This window comes from Aegilops tauschii, chromosome 7 (genome assembly GCF_002575655.3).
Source record: "Aegilops tauschii subsp. strangulata cultivar AL8/78 chromosome 7, Aet v6.0, whole genome shotgun sequence".
In the NCBI taxonomy this organism is placed as follows: Eukaryota; Viridiplantae; Streptophyta; class Magnoliopsida; order Poales; family Poaceae; genus Aegilops; species Aegilops tauschii.
In genome coordinates, this window is record NC_053041.3 from 194,303,447 (window position 1) to 194,321,720 (window position 18,274).

An 18,274-nucleotide genomic window follows, 5' to 3' on the forward strand; every position below is an offset into this window, starting at 1 on the left:
TGACGCCCATGCCCAGGCCTCACGGCACACCTCCACGCCCACCCCCGGGGCCTGACCCGTCATTTCCCCCGCCTCCCGTTTTTAGGAATCATTCCCCGGTACGATACCCCCGCAGAAAGGCAGAGCTCCCTCCTCCCCAAAAAAAGCGAGACGACGGGACGAGACGGCGCGAGCGAGACAGACAGACAGGAGGCCGAGGCCGAGGCGCGACCCACCCAAGCAAGCCCTAGGCGACGAGACGCGACGGCGACGGCGGCCGCGGCGGCGAAGGCGTACCCCGCGCCCGCGTGCCCGGATTCGGGGCTCATCCGCTAGGCCCGGCCATGTCCACCAAGAGGTAACGCGGTTCCCCCGATTAGATTGTGCGCGCGCCCTGCCTCGCGCGGTTCTAAGCGCGGATTCGGTAGCGGTAGGGATTCGCGTGCGGCGGTGTCGCGTGGTGGCTTCCCGCAGGGGTGCCGCTGAGCTCTGGATGGATTGAGCTGCGTCGAGCTTGCCTGGATCTTCGTTTCGAGAATTTTGCCTGGGGCTTAGGATTGGGGGTAGCCGGAGCTGAGGACATGTGTTTCGTGCTTAGAATCGGGAGTTGAGCTGGGCGCCGAGATGTTCCTACGCGGTAGAGGCGCCCACGGGAGTAATAAGTAAGCTGATGTGATGTGATACGCTTTGACACGATGCAAGATTTTAACTCTCCGGAGCTTCGATTGTGTGCCTCCATTCCTTTCGTTGCGTTACCATGTTCACATCCTCCATCTGTAGCGTTCTTTGTCTTTGTCTTGCCACTTTGGGTTATGAATCTGTGATCTATCCAGCCTTTGTGGGGTTGGTTCTTAGTATATCTAATTTTCGTTGTCTGTTGGTGTGGTGGGAAAGCCTATCTAGACTCCAGTTACTTCTTGTTTGTTAGCAGCTGATAGTATTACGATTCTGCACAATTTAGGGTTTCAGATGGTACCCATTGGGAAAAATGTTTTTGGACGGTTATATATACTGTTATCTCTGTAGATTGAATTCGAAGAACTGATTTCAGTTCGATTTGATCGTGGTGTATATGTTACTTCTTGGTTCTACAATCACAAGATTATTCTTGGGGACGAGTTCCGAGGATTTAACAAATCATTTTTTGTGGGTTTGTGACTGAAAGTTCAATTAACCTTGCTGTATGTTGTGCATACTTAGTGGTGGGTGAATACTGATGTTGACGCGGGAAATCTAGTGGGAAGTTCTTCAATATAGACTGAACTATAAACAAAATCAATGGTGATGATGTCTTTGATTAATAATAGTGATATCCTTTTTGTAAGTATGCTGAAAGCAACGAGCGTACAAATTTGGAGCACAGACGGAACTTAGGTAGAGCGATAAGTACTCCCTCTGTTCCATATTAGTTGTCGCTGAAACGAATGTATCTAGACGTATGTCAGTGCTAGATACATCCGTTTGAGCGACAACTAATATGGAATGGAGGGAGTATGTGTTTGCATAGCTAGGGCCTATGCTCCTGAGTTGCAAATTTCTTCACGAACTACATTCTTATTAAGCTCTCTATTTAACTTGTAAGGAGTATTCTCCTGGAACCCTGTTCTCTTGTCCTGTATAGCAAATACTTACTGCTGTTAACAGAAAAGGTAAAAACTATATGAAGTGTGAAAAAAGGGGAAACAAAGATTTAACCTAATCTTAGCCTCTCTCGTGAGACATAACTTGAAATTCTTAACTAAGTTATCTATCTATAAGCATTAACTGCTGCAGCATTCTTTACCATCAGTTTACATTTTGCTTAGAGAAGCAATATTGGGCAGGAGATAGCTCCCGAAATTCCTTATTTTTTTCTACTGTCAGATTATTTCCTTCCTGAGATGAACTAACAATTTGATAGTTAGCTTACATGTCTTTTTGTTCTGACTGATCTCCTTCAGGGTTCTTTGCAAGTTCTTCATGCATGGTGCTTGCTTGAAAGGAGAGTATTGTGAGTTCTCCCACGACTGGAGTGACCAAGCAAATAATGTAACGTGTTAAAAACTATGGATGCGGATCTAGTCTCGTTGCCAGACGTCACAATGCATATCTTGTAGTGTTCCTTACTATGATGCTTGTTTGTGCAGGTTTGCACGTTTTACCAGAGAGGCTCATGCTCTTATGGTAACCGTTGCAGATATGACCATGTCAAGGTTTCTCGTAACAACCCAGTGCCTCCACTACCATCATCAAGTACCGCAACACGTAATTCCCCAGTTCGCCTGCCACCATCATCAAGTACTGCGACACATGTTGCATCTACATCTCCACAACTTTTAAGTTCTGGACGTCCTCTTCACTTGGGACACCAAACAAATTCAAGCAACCAACGGCAACAGATATCTATGGATAAGCTGGCAGTTTCTGAAAGTAAGCCTGCATGGAGGAATGAGGTCCAACTTGACAGTGTATCAGAGGATGGGATTGGCTGGTCATCCATTCAAACTGCGCAAAACCAAACTTCCATGAAACTTGCTGATATGCCAATTTGTTCTTTTGCTGCTGGTGGTAACTGCCCGTATGGGGAAGAGTGCCCTCACATGCATGGGGATTTGTGTGCGTTCTGTGGGAAAATGTGCTTGCATCCTTATCGTCCTGATGAGAGGCAGGAGCATATCAAGCTATGTGAAAAGAACCACAAGCGTCTCGAGGCTTTGAAACGTAGCCAAGAAATAGAATGCAGTGTCTGCTTGGACCGTGTGCTCTCAAAGCCTACTGCTGCTGAAAGGAAATTTGGACTATTATCTGAATGTGATCATCCCTTCTGTATTTCATGCATAAGAAATTGGCGTGGCAACTCTCCTACATCTGGTATGGATGTGAACTCAGCACTGAGAGCTTGCCCAATATGCCGCAAGCTTTCGTACTATGTCATTCCAAGTGTTCTTTGGTACTTCTCGAAAGAGGAAAAGTTGGAGATCACTGAAAACTACAAAGCAAAGCTCAAGTAAGATAGGCTTGTCCTGTTTTGTGGTCTTGTGCCCCAGCTTATATAAGTAAAACTAGAATGCTACAAATATTTTAGTCATTGAACTTATCCTTACTTGGATGAATGAGCCGTATCAATTTACTACAAATGGCACTTCTAGTTATCTTGCCTCACATGTTCTTATTTCCTTTTCTTTTGAATATTCAAGTCAATATGTTTCATGGAAGTGATTTAACATGAACATACTATGCTCCTTAGTACTTGATTATCATTGTACTGTCTGACCTACAAGTATACCATTGCAGGTCAATAGATTGCAAGTACTTCGATTTCGGAACGGGCACTTGCCCCTTCGGGACAAGCTGTTTCTACAAGGTGACATACTTCTTACATTCTATAAACATGTGAATACACATCTGCCTGCCCTATCCATATAGTTTTGAGTTCACTACCAGGCCAGCTCCATCCCATCGCTGTTGGCAGTAACTCGTTTATTCGGAACACTGGTAGCTAATAATAACCTTCTCCTCCGTCTGTTGGTCTACTGGAAACAGCCCAATTTACTTTGTTTTGATTCCAAGAGTCTTTTGTGTCCTCTCTAGTATTATCATCAGTTATGCACTCCTCAGTTACCACCGCTTAATAGTCCTTGTTAGTTATTTGGTGGATAAAGATTGGAATGTGTAGACCAAGGTTGGAGTTTATGTTATGTTCAAGTTTGCATGTGTTGTAGGGGATATGATATTTGATTTCTTGCCGATTATTTTCCTAGATAGCTTCATTTAGTGTAGAAACTGTGGATATGATTGTTGTAGCTTGCAATGTTAATTGATCGGTCTTTCCTCTTATTTGTCTTCTATTTTTGACTCAATCTTGTATCGTTTATGTTTTGCAGCATGCTTACAGAGATGGCCGCTTGGAAGAAGTCGTACTGCGACATCTTGATTGTGATGATGGAAGTACACTTATTGCTAAGAACATTAGGTGTGTGTTCTCTATCTGTTTTATGCAGTCTGCATATTTTACTTTTCCTTACTTTTCTCCTGTATTGCTGTCACATTCTAGGTTGTCAGACTTCCTCGGCCGGTTGCATCTTTAGGGACCTGCGGCTGCATATATATTGAATGTAAGTTCTTCTGGGGGGCATGCAACCAACTCAATTATACTATTTTGGTGAAGTCACGTGCAAGTAATGCCCATTTTCTATTGTTAATGTCATTTATTTGCTGTTGTGGGAGATAGTCATGCTGCTGTTCCACTGTTGGAAAAGGCAACGCCTAGGTGTTGCTTAGGCACGCTTAGGCGCTAGGCAATGACCAAACGCCTTGCCTAGGGCATAAGCGAAACTCTAGCCATGGCAAGTAAGAAATTGTCCACTCAAGTGAAAAATCATGTCATACTGACCAAATTGGCCATCTTCCAATTGCAATAGCTGGTAGTTTACTCACTTATATGCTCCAAATCGATACACATATAATATCACAAATACAACATGGTAGTCAAAATTGTACGTCTGCGTAAGGTATAGGCGCCTAAGCACCACCTAGGCGCTAGGCGAAGGTCAACCGCCTTGCTTATGCCTAGCACTTTTTCCAAGCTTCCACCGATCAACTTCAGCGCTTGTAGTTATGTTCGTATTTCCACTGGCTGAATTAATTTTATCCAACTTCTGCAATCACGACCCCTGACATTCACTAACAGCACTGCATCCGTTCTTCTCTTATTTTTTGTTGTTTTATTACTACCAAACTACTCTTTTAACCAGTTGATAAAGTGAACTGGAAAATTTGCATCCAGGCATCAATCATTCTGAGATTTCGCTGTCTACCAAATATTTGCAGTATTCCGAAGACATCAGTTTAAATCGAGGCATCTTGGAAAACTGCTGCTTTATCTCCAATTCATTGGTGGTTGCTTTGTCGCCAAACATACAAAGGCAATCCTTTTGTGCTGAAAAAGCTACCATTCCTGTCTCATGCATAAACTCTTACATAACCATTTGTGCCTAACTTCAGCACTGCTCGTTAATGCAGAAAATTCGAAGTTCGCTGCCGGACACCTGGATGACCTTGTAGCACTAGTGACCAGTGAAACAATGGAAAAGAAGTTATGCCGCGAGTATGCTTGAAAAGTGAAAAGAAAAAATTACAATAATTAGAACTGCTGAAACGCCTTTCTGTATGCACTTTGTGTTGCTTCCTGGGTGGTCACCAGTGATTCGGTAGAACGTTACCTGGCCATTGTGCGAACGACCGGTGTGTAATACTCATTTCCAAACTGCCATTCCCCTGTTGAGGAAGGCTACCGCACCAACAACTGGTGAACTGAGACCGTTTGGTTGTATAACGTGTATGCTGGAGGAAAAAGGAAAAGAATTCAATGAATATGCTTCATACTTGATGATCTGAAGTTTGACTGGTCAGATGCTTGCCCATGAAATTTGATTGGTTCTTTTCACTCACGATAGTTCCACACCATATTTTTGCAATGTGAATTCTGCATTTTCTTCTGTAACGTGAGGGATATTGGACCATATGTTCCTGATTTTAGTCATGGAACAAAAAACTGTCCATTCTCAGCATACAACGTCCTCCCTGAAGGTTGTGTAACGCCTACCAATCCCATCCCAAACAAGGCGTAACAGCGAGGTATATGTATATGTCGTGCGCCATGACGATGGAGCTCAAGCAATGCTTCCAAATAAACTACACTCTTATTTTTCAGGGGCAATGGCAGTAGTTCTGCCTTTCCATATTATAAGAGGGAAAACGGACTGAGGTTCCCAGGTATCATACAGAGTTTCAAACACCCACAACAGCACACTCTCAGGACTAGAAAAACCTAAGTGGTAGCCTCCGTGAACGACCTAATCTCGTCTCTGGCCATAGCAGCCACGGTTTCAGGAGAGCACCTCTTCCTCTCAAAGGTCCCGGGCCACGTACCCAGCCATGGTCATCTGCGTGCGAAAATCTGGTTGCTTGCTCAGGGCCCAGCTCCTTCTCCACCAGCCCTTGATTGTCATCGACGTTGTGCCAGCACCAGCAGCTCTTGGATCAGTTAGATGAAAGCAGAGCCAAACTTCCCAGGCCAATGGGCAGGTCAGCATGAGACGGGCAGCCGACTCGAGGACCTGATCACAACAGAACGAACAGCATGAAACGTAGGCCCTCATCGCTAGACGGTCCGCATCTTAATGAAACCACAAAACAGCTATTACTGAATGCTGGCCTACGTTTCTTATACGTGACAAACTGTTCGATTAACTAATAAGTAACAATTGATGTCAAAAAGAGAAACTAATAAGTAACAATTCATATACACAAAATAGAGTGAAATACAAAGAGCATACAAAAATGACTCATAACCTTCGCCATAGAGCTCAGTATAATGCATGTGCGCCTATTATTTCGTTCAGTGGTTCACCTCAACTACATTTGGTTGGAATTTTTCATTCTAGAAACATCGCAAATTTTGAAGGATAATCAAATTATCAATTAAGAAACTGAAACGTTTAAAAGCAAAAGATCATATATCAATATGTGTCAGTTAACTCGGCATCAATAAGGATGCCAAACAAGTCTATGAATCACAATTAACTCAGGAATACACCATTCAAATCTTTTGCCTATATTTGGTCAGGCCAGTGAACAATAAATTAGAACACTACTGAAAATCCGACCAAATATAAGTGATCCAGTCAGCATTGGATTTCAATAAGTACATAGTAGCTGACTGGCTAAATAGTTGATTCAGATCAAATTAGTATCCAACTTCAACAAGTGGGCGACCCAAGATGAGTTCAAGTAACGATAAACCAGTTAATATCTGAATATTGGTATCCGCGACTGTACATCGTAAACACTAAACATCAGACAATTTATTGCGGGCCAATTGATACAACTAACTGAAGAGAAAATGGTATATGAAAGACGTCGAGAGTGTAAATACATTAGTATTAAACTGAGAGCACTTTACATGTAAATTACAGCGAAATTTACAGACATATTTTACATTGACAATGGAAGAAGCATTCTTTGCTTACTTTTCTTGTGCTTCCTTTCTTCCTTGGTTAATCTCATGCACAAATAAAGAAGTGCAGAGATACATGTAAATGATAAAGCTATTCCTATAAACTTGAAATAAAAGGCAATACACGCAAACACTAGTAGAGCATACAAAGCAAGTTTCCATATCATGAGTAACACCTCAACCCTGCAGCAACCAACATAAAATTGTTGTGGAAGTCAGGATGCGAGCAATAATTTAACCGTAGGGCAAATAAGGAGAGACATGAAAATAATCTCTTCCTAAGAAAAGAACTTATAACAATCCTGAATATTCATGTTGTCGTATGTCAAAAGAAACTTGTAAATATAGAACAAGTTGATATGCCCGTTGTTTATTTTGCTTTCATTGTTATGGAACAACTTTGAGATAGTGCTTTCGCACTAAACACTAGCAATCAAGGCTTGTTTACATGAGGTGTCCCTCTTGAGATTTAGCTTACAATGATCATTTTGCTTGGTTCATTTATACAGCAGTCAATGAAAAGTGAAACCGCCATCTTGTTTAGCCTGTAATTCTGAGAACAGAAGCAATTGGGAAGGTAAATCCAACACTAGCGCAAGATGCAGAACTATGGCTGTTACTCGCTTTGTTAACCTTACCTAGCTAACAGAATAATGGCCGATTTTCCCTGTATGGTCACTTAATTCATCCTCAACTTGGTAATATCGAAACATAATACTCAGGCTTGTGAGAAGAAACGGGATGGCTTAGGGTTGGCGCTTGCTTACCACGAGGAGCCGGCCGTGGAGGTGGAGGTGGAGGTGGAGGTGGAGGAGAAGAAGGATGCGGCGGCCCAGGCGTGCCTGGATCGCGCCTGATACTCCTTCACCTGCTCCGCCATCGTGTGCTGCTGCTCGGCGTCAATTCCTCGCGCCATCCCACCATGGATTCCGACGCCCAACGGCGACGGCGACGGAGTTGGTCCGGATCGAAGACGAAATGGTTTTTTTTTGAGACAATCGAAGAGGAAATGGTGCCATGGTGGGATCGATCGCCTCTGCTTTGGGCCAAGCACGTTCGGCTTTGGGCCACCACGTCATCAGCAATTTTTTACAGATTTTAAGGCCTCTTTCGGTTCTAAATTCCCAGGGAGAAGACTATATTCCTTACAGTTCTACAAAAAAGAGAGAGACTATATTCCTTTTTTTGGTGGGGTACAGACTATATTCCTTAGGAATCATTTCTACAGCATTTGTTTAATTATTATTTTTGCAGGGACAGAGTTTGTTTAATTTGCAGGATAAAAAAACATAGAAATTATTTTCAGTAAAAAATCATAGATTTTTTTGCATGGAATTCCATAGGAGTACCTTTCCTCCGTAACCTAGGAAAAACCCTAGCGGACACAAAGCCCACTTCCCTGCCGATTGTTCCGCTGTTTTTCCTCGTCTCCAACGTCCGATTTTCCGGAATGGAACGCACGGGACCGTGGAGTTGTGCGGGGACTTTAGGTCTAGCTTATTAGGTTTCAGTGTCTTCGTGTTGTTCGTCGAGGCGATTCCGATGTCGCCATGGGACGTATGAGAGTTAGTTTCAAAAAGTTGAGCAAAAACATGTACATTATAATTTTGAATTTATTTTTCACTTTATTTTGTCTAATGCGAATAAGACAAGAGTTTGTTTAATATAAAAAAGAATAAAATGTTATAGTAGGAGAAAAGAAGTACAAAGTCTTAGCCAAAGACAGAAGAAAAAACCAACAACAACGAGGCAAAGGGGAAAAACACAACCCAACGGGACGCAACAACCAAGACTCAAGGGCAAACACATACACCCAGGCCACCATGTACGACCTAGACAACAAGGTGATCTAGGCACGTAGTGCTGACATGACGCCATTGGCACCCGTCACATTTAATCTGTTCAACCAGCCCGTCGATCGAAGTGAAGGCATTATGAAAATTCCTCTTATGTAGTACTATTTATGTGTGTGGCTACTTTAAGATATGTATGAGACCTTGCTATATGCTTGTGAGATTATGGCTACGATTTTCATATGGCATATTGTCGTTATTGTCTCATGTCATATTGTTGTTATTATATGCCTTGTCACACACATCACTTGTTGTCATTTTGAGATGGCTATGTTATGTATTTGTATTGATCATCTCATATGTCACAAGTTGTTGCAGAAGGGGAAATCACTTTGTGCATCCATGTTCACTTTTGCACCTATCCGGTTTCTAAAGCCTTAGGGGGAAGCGTTGATCATATTTTGTGCACTTTGTATTCAAGTGCAAATAATTCTCTTATGTGTGCACAAATGTATAGGGAGATCGACCTAAATCTCAAGAACCCATGCTAAGCTTATCATAATATCTTTTATTATACTGATCTATTCATATTGTCATCAACCACCAAAAAGGGGAAGACTGAAAGGACATTTTCCTCTAATGAGGATTTTGGTGTTAATGATAATAGCAATTAGGTGTCTAACTATGTTTCGAGTGTGCTTTCAGCTTACACATGATTGGAAAATGAAACGTAATGTCGGTCGGCAATCCTCCTAAGCTAAAATAATAGAAGAAAATGACGCATCAAAATTATACCCATGATTTCTCGCTTTGATTCGTAGGTACGCCGTACTATTAAGTGGAGATTCATCATGAATCTTGTGTGGGAATCATTGTACAAAAGTAAGCCATATATACACTCACATCCCATGTGAGAAAAGAGCATCGTGTTTTCCACCTTCTATGTTGTTGTTCTTGCTGTCAGGACCATATCGAACTATCTGACATGTCAGAGGTTTCGACATGGGGTTCGACTTTGTCTAGAGCGCTGGATCAAGTTGAATACCATGTTGGACATTGGGTCAGACAGTCCGTAAGTCGGAATGTCCGACTTAGGTCAGACTATCTGACTTTCTCTGTGTAGTGTGCATAAGGGCAGAGAACTGGTGGATCTTTATAAGCCACCCTTCTTCTTCAAAGGAGGGTGACGACTCCATTGCTCCTTTCTCCATTGATCCAAAGCTCAAAAGTTCGATCTCTCTCTCTCTCTCTCTCTCATATTTTCAAAAGAGCCAAAGGAATGCCCGAGCAACAAATCCACCAAAGCAAAACTCGAGTTTGTGGACCCCCCTTGAGATCCTAGCACATCTTGTTACTCTTGGGGTTTGTGGGGAACTCAAGATGGTTGGTGTTACTCGGGAGGTTCTGATTCATGTGGTTGTGCCATGGGCTTGTTTGTGAGGGTTAGGAGCTCGCCCCAAGAGCTACCCCTAGTGAGAGGGAACTTGGGCATTCATCAACCAAGGTTCTCAGAGACATAAGGTGAGACATTCATTGTCATGGGGCCATTCGTTATTTCCCACCTGTCCAATGGAGATTAGCACACCTCCAAGTGTGTGAACTTCGGTATACATCTTCGTCTCCATCACTTTTGCTTGTCCCTTAATCCTAGCTTTAATTTGTGTTATTACTTCTTTGATGCCATGTGTAGCTTGCTAGCTTGTTGTAATACATCATATATCGTGTATCATCCTTTTGCACATACCAGAACTTACATTTCCGCACTAGCCCCTAAAATCAACTAAGAAAATATGAAATTTGGTAGTCGCCTATTCACGCCCCCTCTAGTCGACTTCTCTGTAATATTTGAACCATCAATTGGTATGAGAGCAAGGTCTCTCTCTTGTTTTTTAGCTTCATCGATATGGAGAGCAAAGATGCCAGATAAAATCACTGGTGGGCTATGGAATGTGCCGCTGCCGGTTACTAGGTTGTATGGAGCTGTGGGGTCATTGTGGCCTTGTGGGCTAGTGGACCGATACAGATACTCGTTTTTGTTGGTCAAATGTTTGGTATTTACATGAATACAAGTGAATACCCATGGCTCCGCCCCGGATAAAATTCCCCAAGACTATGATTAAGGATTCTGGAGTTAGAGGGTAAACTTGCTGAACTTGAAAAATTATAATGCTTGAGAAAGAGGATTTTGGAGTTGTGGTAGTTTTGAAAAAGTTGAGCAAAATATGTACATCATAATAGTTTTTCTAATGGAGTACATATGTATCATCCTTTTCCACTCATCGCCAAGTAATATTCAAATTAACAAATTGCCCAAGAAACGTCCTATCTATATTTTGCAGAGGGGTGAGCTCTCCTGTCACGTCTTTAAATTCTCTATGGTTCCTAAGTAATTTCGATTTTGCATTTGGTCACAAATTTGTTTAGGTCAACTTTGTCAAATGAACTGGCAACAACCAACACATGAGCCCCGCGCTCCTCTCACCATCTGGACATTGTACCATTAATATAGTACCACAACCACCAACGTAAGAAACTTCCCCACATACATGTGAGTTTATTAGCAGATATCAGGGAATCACACCGTCAGAAAAAGCCCACCACAACACCGCATTACATATATAAGGAGAAAACATAGTTCATCCTCTCCCTCATGTGCCAAAGCAAATAACAAAAATATATGAGAAATCCCAACAACACAAGTGGCACAACACGCTCAACCCTTCTAGTATTACAAGAGGGATGTTTTTTTTTGGAACTGCACACATTATATTAATCAATAAACATAGTACAATTGCACACATACATGTGAAACTATCAGAAAAACCAAGACACTACATGTCCAGAAAACTTTGCAACCCACATAAAAGAACATTACAAATAAGTCTATTGAAGTCCCTACAAACAACCAAATTTGGAATCGCCGTTGACCATCAACGTCGCCGAGACGCACACGAAGGGAAGAGACAGTGCACCAGCAAACCAAAATCCAATTCAGTACCATAGCCTTATAGGCGCTGTGAGCCGAAGACCAAACCTGCAAAATAGGCGCTTGACGATGTGGCGTGTCGGCTAAGGATGTTCCTCACGCCGATCTGGATTCAGATCTGGCGCAATTCGCCGATGTTGCCGCAGAAGAAGGCCAAACCTGCCGCCATCGGGCCACTAAACTTGCACCAACATCAATCTGTCCAACTTGTTGGCACCGCCATGAGAGACGACAACCACGAGACACAGAAAATATAAGGCCTACTGGTCCCAACAAACGGCAAGCAAATGAGACCATCGGCTCATCAGCGCCGCCGGAGAGAATGGTCACATGATGAGGAAGAGACCGATGCCACCTTATTTGATGCGACATCAACCTCATCAAATTGGTGCTACTACATGAAAACAAGCCCTAGATCAAAGGAACAACACGGAGCGAAATGGGTGCCCACCCCTCTCCCCCAGCTACCGGAGCAGCGGACGGAGAGGGGTGGAGATCAGCGCCTCGCCGGTGAGAGGGACCATCGCCTATTGAAAGAACATGCGGTGCCCCCATGTTTGGTTTTGGTAATTGATGACAATCTCTATGGACTAATGGTTGCCTTGAGTTATATTTGAAGGATTTGTCCATAGGCATCTCTTGAAGTCCATGTGTTGGTTTCAAGGAGTTTATGTGGTGACCAAGGTGTTATTAAGGAATTATCCAAAGATTGGTCATGTGAGAGTTGAGCTTATTGCAAGCATGTCTTGAAGAAGAAGATTGTGTGATCATTCATGTTTACCTTCAAGACATCATCCAAATGAAGAGAGTTGGAAAGAGTCAAGGTTGATCAAGACTAAGTCAAGAGTGAATCAACTTGATCAACACACAAAGCGCACAAGATGTACCGAGGGATCAAGCGATCCCATGGTATGGTAAGCATTGTCAATTACGCTTTGTGTACTAACCCATGGTCTTCGTGAGAGTTCTTTGTGGGGTTAGGTTGCGGTGTGCAAGTTCAAGTGAAGCGGGCAAGTTCAAGTAAAGCATCACGAAGAGATCAAATGCTTGAAGCCATTGTGGTGACAATGGACTTGTGAAGATGTGCGGAAGGGTGGCTCACCCATAGTGGAGTATGGGGGAGCAATAAACTAGTCTTCATCGAGCCAACGCAATCAAGAAAGGTGGTCCATCTTGAGGGAGTCAAGATCGTCGTCATCTAGCTCAAGTGGACCATGTGCAAGGCAAAGGTTTACTCTTGATAGGTTTTCTATTTTACCGGTTTCATGATGGTAGTTGGGAGACCGGGTTATAGGATCGATTGCCGTACTATCAAGGGGGGCTCTCGATGAGTAGCTTGATCGTATCGTTCATAGAGAGCTCAACCATTGCATCCTTGCATCATCTTTATTGGTTCTTGTTTGGTTCTTCTCTTTGTGAGTTTTGGAGCTTATGGTCATCTTGATGACAAGCTCGAGTTCATCGAAAACGGAGTTCACTCGCATCTTCTATGATGTTTTCGATGTTGGAGGTTATGCCGGTTCTTCTCGGTTGGCGGTTTCACTCCTCTATTTGTTGTCGCTGTTTTTATGCTACTTGTCGTCTTGTATCCAACAAGCTTGAGTTTGCTCAATTCGGAGCTCATATGAAGAAGTTTTGGCAGTTCTGTTTTTCTCCCAGCGGTAGTACTGCGGTGGCAGCGGTAGTACCGCTTGTAGCGTCAAGCGGTAGTACCGCTCCTGTACCGCTCTACTACCGCCTCGATTTTGGGTCTGCTCTTTTCGTGTCGGGTTCAGCGGTAGTCGCGCGGCAGTAAGGCATGGTAGTTCCGCCTATAAGCGGTAGTACCGCTCCGGTCGAGCGGTAGTACCGCTACTGCACTATTGCCACCGTACTCTGCTCTGTCCTGCCTCCTTTTGTCCCGTGTTCTGCTCCTCTAGCGGTAGTACCACTGGGGTGAGCGGTAGTACCGCTTATCGGCGGTACTACCGCCCCAAGGTTCTTATTTTGTTGCTCCTTTTCACTGCTTCTTTCGCCCGAGCGGTAGTACCGCTCGTGGAGCGGTAGTACCGCTCGTGTGCGGGCTGAGCACATAACGGTTGGATTTTCCCCCTCCTATAAAAGGGGGTCTTCTTCCCCAATGAACCTTATCCTTTTAGCTCGTGTTCTTTCCCCATTGTTGACCTTCTTCGAGCTTGCTAACTCTCAATCCCTCCATGGATTCTTGCTAGTTTTTGAGGGGAGAGAGAGAGGAGATCTAGATCCACATTTCCACCAATCACTTTCTCCTCTATGTGTGGGGAACCCCTTGGATCTAGTTCTTGGAGTTCTTGGTGTTCTCCTTCTTGTTCTTCCTCTCATTTTCCTCCCTAGCATTAGTTGCTTCGGTGGGATTTGAGAGAGAAGGACTTGGGCACTTCGTGTGCCCTTGCCATTGCATTTGGTGCATCGGTTTGGTTTCTCCACGGTGATACGTGGAAGTTACAAGTTGAGAAGCTTATTACTCTTGGGTGCTTGGTACCCTTGAGCTTGTTCCTCTTGGGTGCTTGGGCACCCTAGACGGTTGGTGGTGTTCGGAGCTCAATCATTGTGGTGTAAAGCTCCGGGCAAGCGTCGGGGTCTCCAATTAGGTTGTGGAGATCGCCCCGAGCAATTTGACGGGTTCCGGTGACCGCCCCCAAGGGTTGCCAAAGTGTATGGGTTCGGTGACCACCCCCAAGGGTTGCCATTTGTACGGGTTCGGTGACCGCCCTCAAGGGTCCCTTAGTGGAATCACGACATCTTGCATTGTGCGAGGGCGTGAGGAGATTACGGTGGCCCTAGTGGCTTCTTGGGGAGCATTGTGCCTCCACACCGCTCCAAACGGAGATTAGCATCCGCAAGGGTGTGAACTTCGGGATACATCGTCGTCTCTGCGTGCCTCGGTTATCTCTTACCCGGGCCCTTTACTTATGCACTTTACTTTGTGATAGCCATATTGTTTCTTGTCATATATCTTGCTATCACCTAAGTAGTTTTTCTTGCTTAGCATAAGTTGTTGGTGCACATAGGTGAGCCTAGTTGTTGTAGGTTTTGTGCTTGAAAAATTAACCGCTAGGTTTATTCCGCATTTGTTCAGGCCTCAACCGTAATTATTTTAAAGCGCCTATTCACCCCCCTCTAGGCGACATCGACGATCTTTCACCTGTGTCACCAATGGAACAATAGAGATCCTTCTGTTCACACACCACAAAATAAAGCTATCGAAACAAAGTTATAGTATTTGTTTCAAGAATGGTTTACCGAAAATTTGTGCTTAACCCTTAATTCTTGCCGAACTACTTGATGAAGAAAACGATCCGACAGCCAAAATGGCCTAAACTCTGTGAGCGTCCGGTTCCCCCCTGAATCTTATTTATGGATAACAGGGATCTTTCTGTTCCCACATCATAAAGTTTTTTTCCGAGAGTACGCCTAGGCGTATCATAGATTTATAGAAGGCAGAATTGGAGTTATAAGAAACTACCACTCACTGCGAACAACGAGCGTAGCGCACATCACACCACTCACGAACAAGTTCACACATGGACAACACCGCAAAGCAAACTACAACACATAAGAGCCTTTTCTAGGCTGGCACACACACCGCATCTCGACCGACGCCGAACGCCTCCAAAGACCACCACCTTCTGTAGAACATCGCTTCTCGACGAACACCCTAAAAGTCTAGCATGTATGACTATGAGTATGATTCCTCTACGGACTAAGCCCTCCGGTTTATATAGACACCGGAGGGGACTAGGGTTGTACAAAGTCGGTTACAAAGAAAGGAATCTTCATATCAGGACGCCAAGTTTGCCCTCCACACCAAGGAGAGTCCTATCCGGACATGGGAGAGAGTCTCCGGTCTTGTATCTTCACAGCACATCAGTCCGGCCCATGTACTATAGTCCGGACGCCCGAGGACCCCTTAATCCAGGACTCCCTCACCTCCGAAGACCACCACCTTCCGTAGAACATCGCTTCTCGACGCACCATCCACCCTGAGCGCCTAAGAGGAAGTGGCAAGTGTAAGGAAGGACTTGCTCCGATCTGAGGGAAGCACTGTCTTGGAGACACCGACGACGAGTGTACATAGCGCCGCAGAGGACCAACAGAGGACAATGGCGGACACCGAAGGAGAGCAATAAGGACTCAGTCATGTCTCCATACACATAGCTCCGAACGGAATACGACGTCGAGGACGCCGTAAATGTGCCGATCCAACATCGAATCGAGGCTTTCGCCCGAAGATAGCACCAACTCCAAGAAAGCGAGGGGCATGACGCACACGTCTCGGAGACGCCTCCAAGAAAGGAATGGCACCCACGTGCCATCGCCGCCGACCCGACACACCACAAAGTAAAGCCATCGAAACAAAGTTATTTCTTTCAAGAAGAATACTTTACGGAAGATTTGTACTTGAATCCTTAATTCTTGCCGAACTCCTTGATGAAGCCGATGAGCCGTTGGAACTCCGTCGCCGACGAGCCTCCCTCCGCGATGTCCCGCCTCACCTTCTGCGATAGCGCTTGAGCCGACATCCTTAGCTGGCCGGACTCCATGGCCCGCCTCACCATCCCCTCCACGACGGCCCTCTCGCACACGTCCTTCATGTCCAGCCCCGTCCCCCATACGGCGCCGACGAACCGGCTGTTGATGTGCTGGTCCGCGAAGAACGGCCAGCACACCAGCGGCACGCCCTCAGTGATCCCCTCCAGCGTCGAGTTCCACCCGGCGTGAGTCAGGAAGCAGCCCACGGCGCGGTGTCTCAGCACGTCTCGCTGCGGCGCCCAGTCCACGACACGCGCCTTGCCCTTCCCCGCCGCGCCGACGGCTTCCTGGAGGACGGCGCTCTGGCTTGCCCCGACCATGTCCGGCCGGAGCACCCACAGAAACGCGTAGCCGGAGCCGACCAGCCCAGACAGGAACTCGGTGAACTGCTCGAGTGAAATGACGGCCAGGCTGCCCAGGCTCACGTACACCACGGACCGGTCCGCCTGGCCGTCCAGCCACGCCATGCACCCGTCGTCCTCGCGCCACAAACTGGTGGCCGGCGCCGGCGCCGCCGAGACGGCGTGGAGAGGGCCTATGGCGAAGACGTCGCGCATATGCGGCGCGATGTGCGCGAGCGCCGACCGCTCCAGTGACGCCGCCGTGTTGAATATGAGCGCCCGAGCCTTGCGGCTGTGAGCGGTGTAGCCCACCAGAATCTGCAGCAAAGGGTCGACGTCGTCGGTCTCGGCCCGACGGCGGCAGGAGTTTGGAAGATCTCGTCGCCGCAGGAAATCCTCCATCCCCGGGACGCTACGGACCGGCTCATCGAGGTCGGCGCCTACAGGGATGGGAACCTCGCCGAGCTCCACGAGCCTGGGCACGGAGAGGTAAGCCAAGAAGCTGCACGCGCTCGCCGTGCGGAAGGCGAGCGCCGGCACGCCGAGCTCCTCCGCGACATCGATGGCGAACGGCAGTAAGCCGTCGGCCAAGACGCACGAGAGCGCTGGGAACCCGCCGTCGGCCGCCGGGGACAGCGCCGAGGCGAGGAGAGCACGGTACGCGGCAGGGCCCGTCGTCATCAGGGACTTGGAGAGGTCCGTGAGGTCGCCCACCGAGCGGGGGTGGTCGACGGGGAGGCCGTCCGGCAAGGACACGAAGCGGAGGCGTGGCGTGGCGACGGCCTCGGCGCGGTGGGCGCGGCGGAGGTTGTGCTCCGTGTGAACGAAGGTGACGTGGAGGCCGGCGTCGAGGAGCCCCGCGGCGAAATGAAGCATCGAGTTGATGTGGCCCTGCAGCGGCCACGGGAACACCTGAACGTGCGCCGACGCCATTTCCGTCACACCGCCGGTCGCTCCCTCTCGCCGGCTAGGGATTCTTTGGAGTCTCTGAATTGGGTATACTTTTCCTCTGCGTGAGTACACTACATGAAGTCCAACTTTGAGGAGCAGTTTTAAAATCGATGGCGTCGTCCTCGCGTGAGATAAAAAATGATGCACCACCGGTGGAACCTGTTGGCATTGGCTAGCTTGCGTGATGGATTGGTGGCGAGGATCTGGATCAGATTTCTGCTCTACTTTAAGCACAAGCGCGTGTGCATCATCAGAGCCTTGACGTGCACCTATCAGCTGTACTATTTGCCTTTTTACTGTTTTTCCTTGTCGGTTGGCGATGTCGTTTTACTCCGGGCGTCCGCTGAAAGCCTGAAACTCGCACTCCTGGTATGGCATCTTTGGAGCGCAATATGTACCGCCGGAGATCGTGGCTAATCGCCAAATGGTAGGAGATCGAAGAATTATCACTGAAGCATATGAGAACTTCATTGGAGCTCCGTAGGCTTGGAGTCACACTCTAGATTTGGACTATCTAGGCATGGGGCAGTGGACCTGCAGGAGCTTGACGACATCTTTACGGAGGAGGAAGTGTGGATGCTCGTAATGGATTTGCACCCGGATCGGGCGCCGGGTCCTGATGGGCTCATCGATATGTTCTATTAGCCAGCTTGGCCAATCATCCAAAAAGATATCA

At 46.3% G+C, this 18,274-nt stretch overlaps 3 protein-coding genes across 5 annotated transcripts; 1 reads left to right on the plus strand and 2 right to left on the minus strand.

Annotated features, from left to right (window-relative positions):
* Positions 1-107: 107 nt before the first annotated feature.
* Positions 108-5,356, plus strand: LOC109733559 (E3 ubiquitin-protein ligase makorin). 3 transcript variants are annotated; one of them, XR_002225653.4, is made up of 8 exons: positions 108-337; positions 1,920-2,007; positions 2,106-2,965; positions 3,253-3,322; positions 3,843-3,931; positions 4,013-4,073; positions 4,789-4,883; positions 4,981-5,356. XR_002225653.4 is itself a non-coding variant. In XM_020292782.4 (7 exons), the coding sequence occupies exons 1-6, from the start codon at positions 324-326 to the stop codon at positions 4,044-4,046; spliced, it is 1,155 nt and encodes a 384-aa protein (XP_020148371.1). In that variant the 5' UTR covers positions 109-323; the 3' UTR covers positions 4,047-4,073; positions 4,981-5,356. The 3 variants fall into 3 exon arrangements, 2 of the variants coding, with proteins under 2 accessions (XP_020148371.1, XP_020148368.1); XM_020292782.4 differs by lacking the exon at positions 4,789-4,883 and having other exon boundaries at positions 109-337; XM_020292779.4 differs by lacking the exon at positions 4,789-4,883 and having other exon boundaries at positions 109-337; positions 3,843-4,073.
* Positions 5,357-6,866: 1,510 nt separating this feature from the next.
* Positions 6,867-8,001, minus strand: LOC109733542 (uncharacterized). The gene is made up of 2 exons (XM_020292761.4): positions 7,744-8,001; positions 6,867-7,159 (listed from the first exon to the last, which is right to left on the minus strand). The coding sequence occupies exons 1-2, from the start codon at positions 7,890-7,892 to the stop codon at positions 6,955-6,957; spliced, it is 354 nt and encodes a 117-aa protein (XP_020148350.1). The 5' UTR covers positions 7,893-8,001; the 3' UTR covers positions 6,867-6,954.
* Positions 8,002-15,227: 7,226 nt separating this feature from the next.
* On the minus strand, positions 15,228-18,047 carry LOC109733560 (myricetin 3-O-rhamnoside 1,2-glucosyltransferase UGT709G2). The gene has a single exon (XM_020292783.4). It carries the CDS (start codon positions 17,578-17,580, stop codon positions 16,183-16,185), a length of 1,398 nt encoding a protein of 465 aa, XP_020148372.1. The 5' UTR covers positions 17,581-18,047; the 3' UTR covers positions 15,228-16,182.
* Between the last annotated feature and the right edge of the window lie 227 nt (positions 18,048-18,274).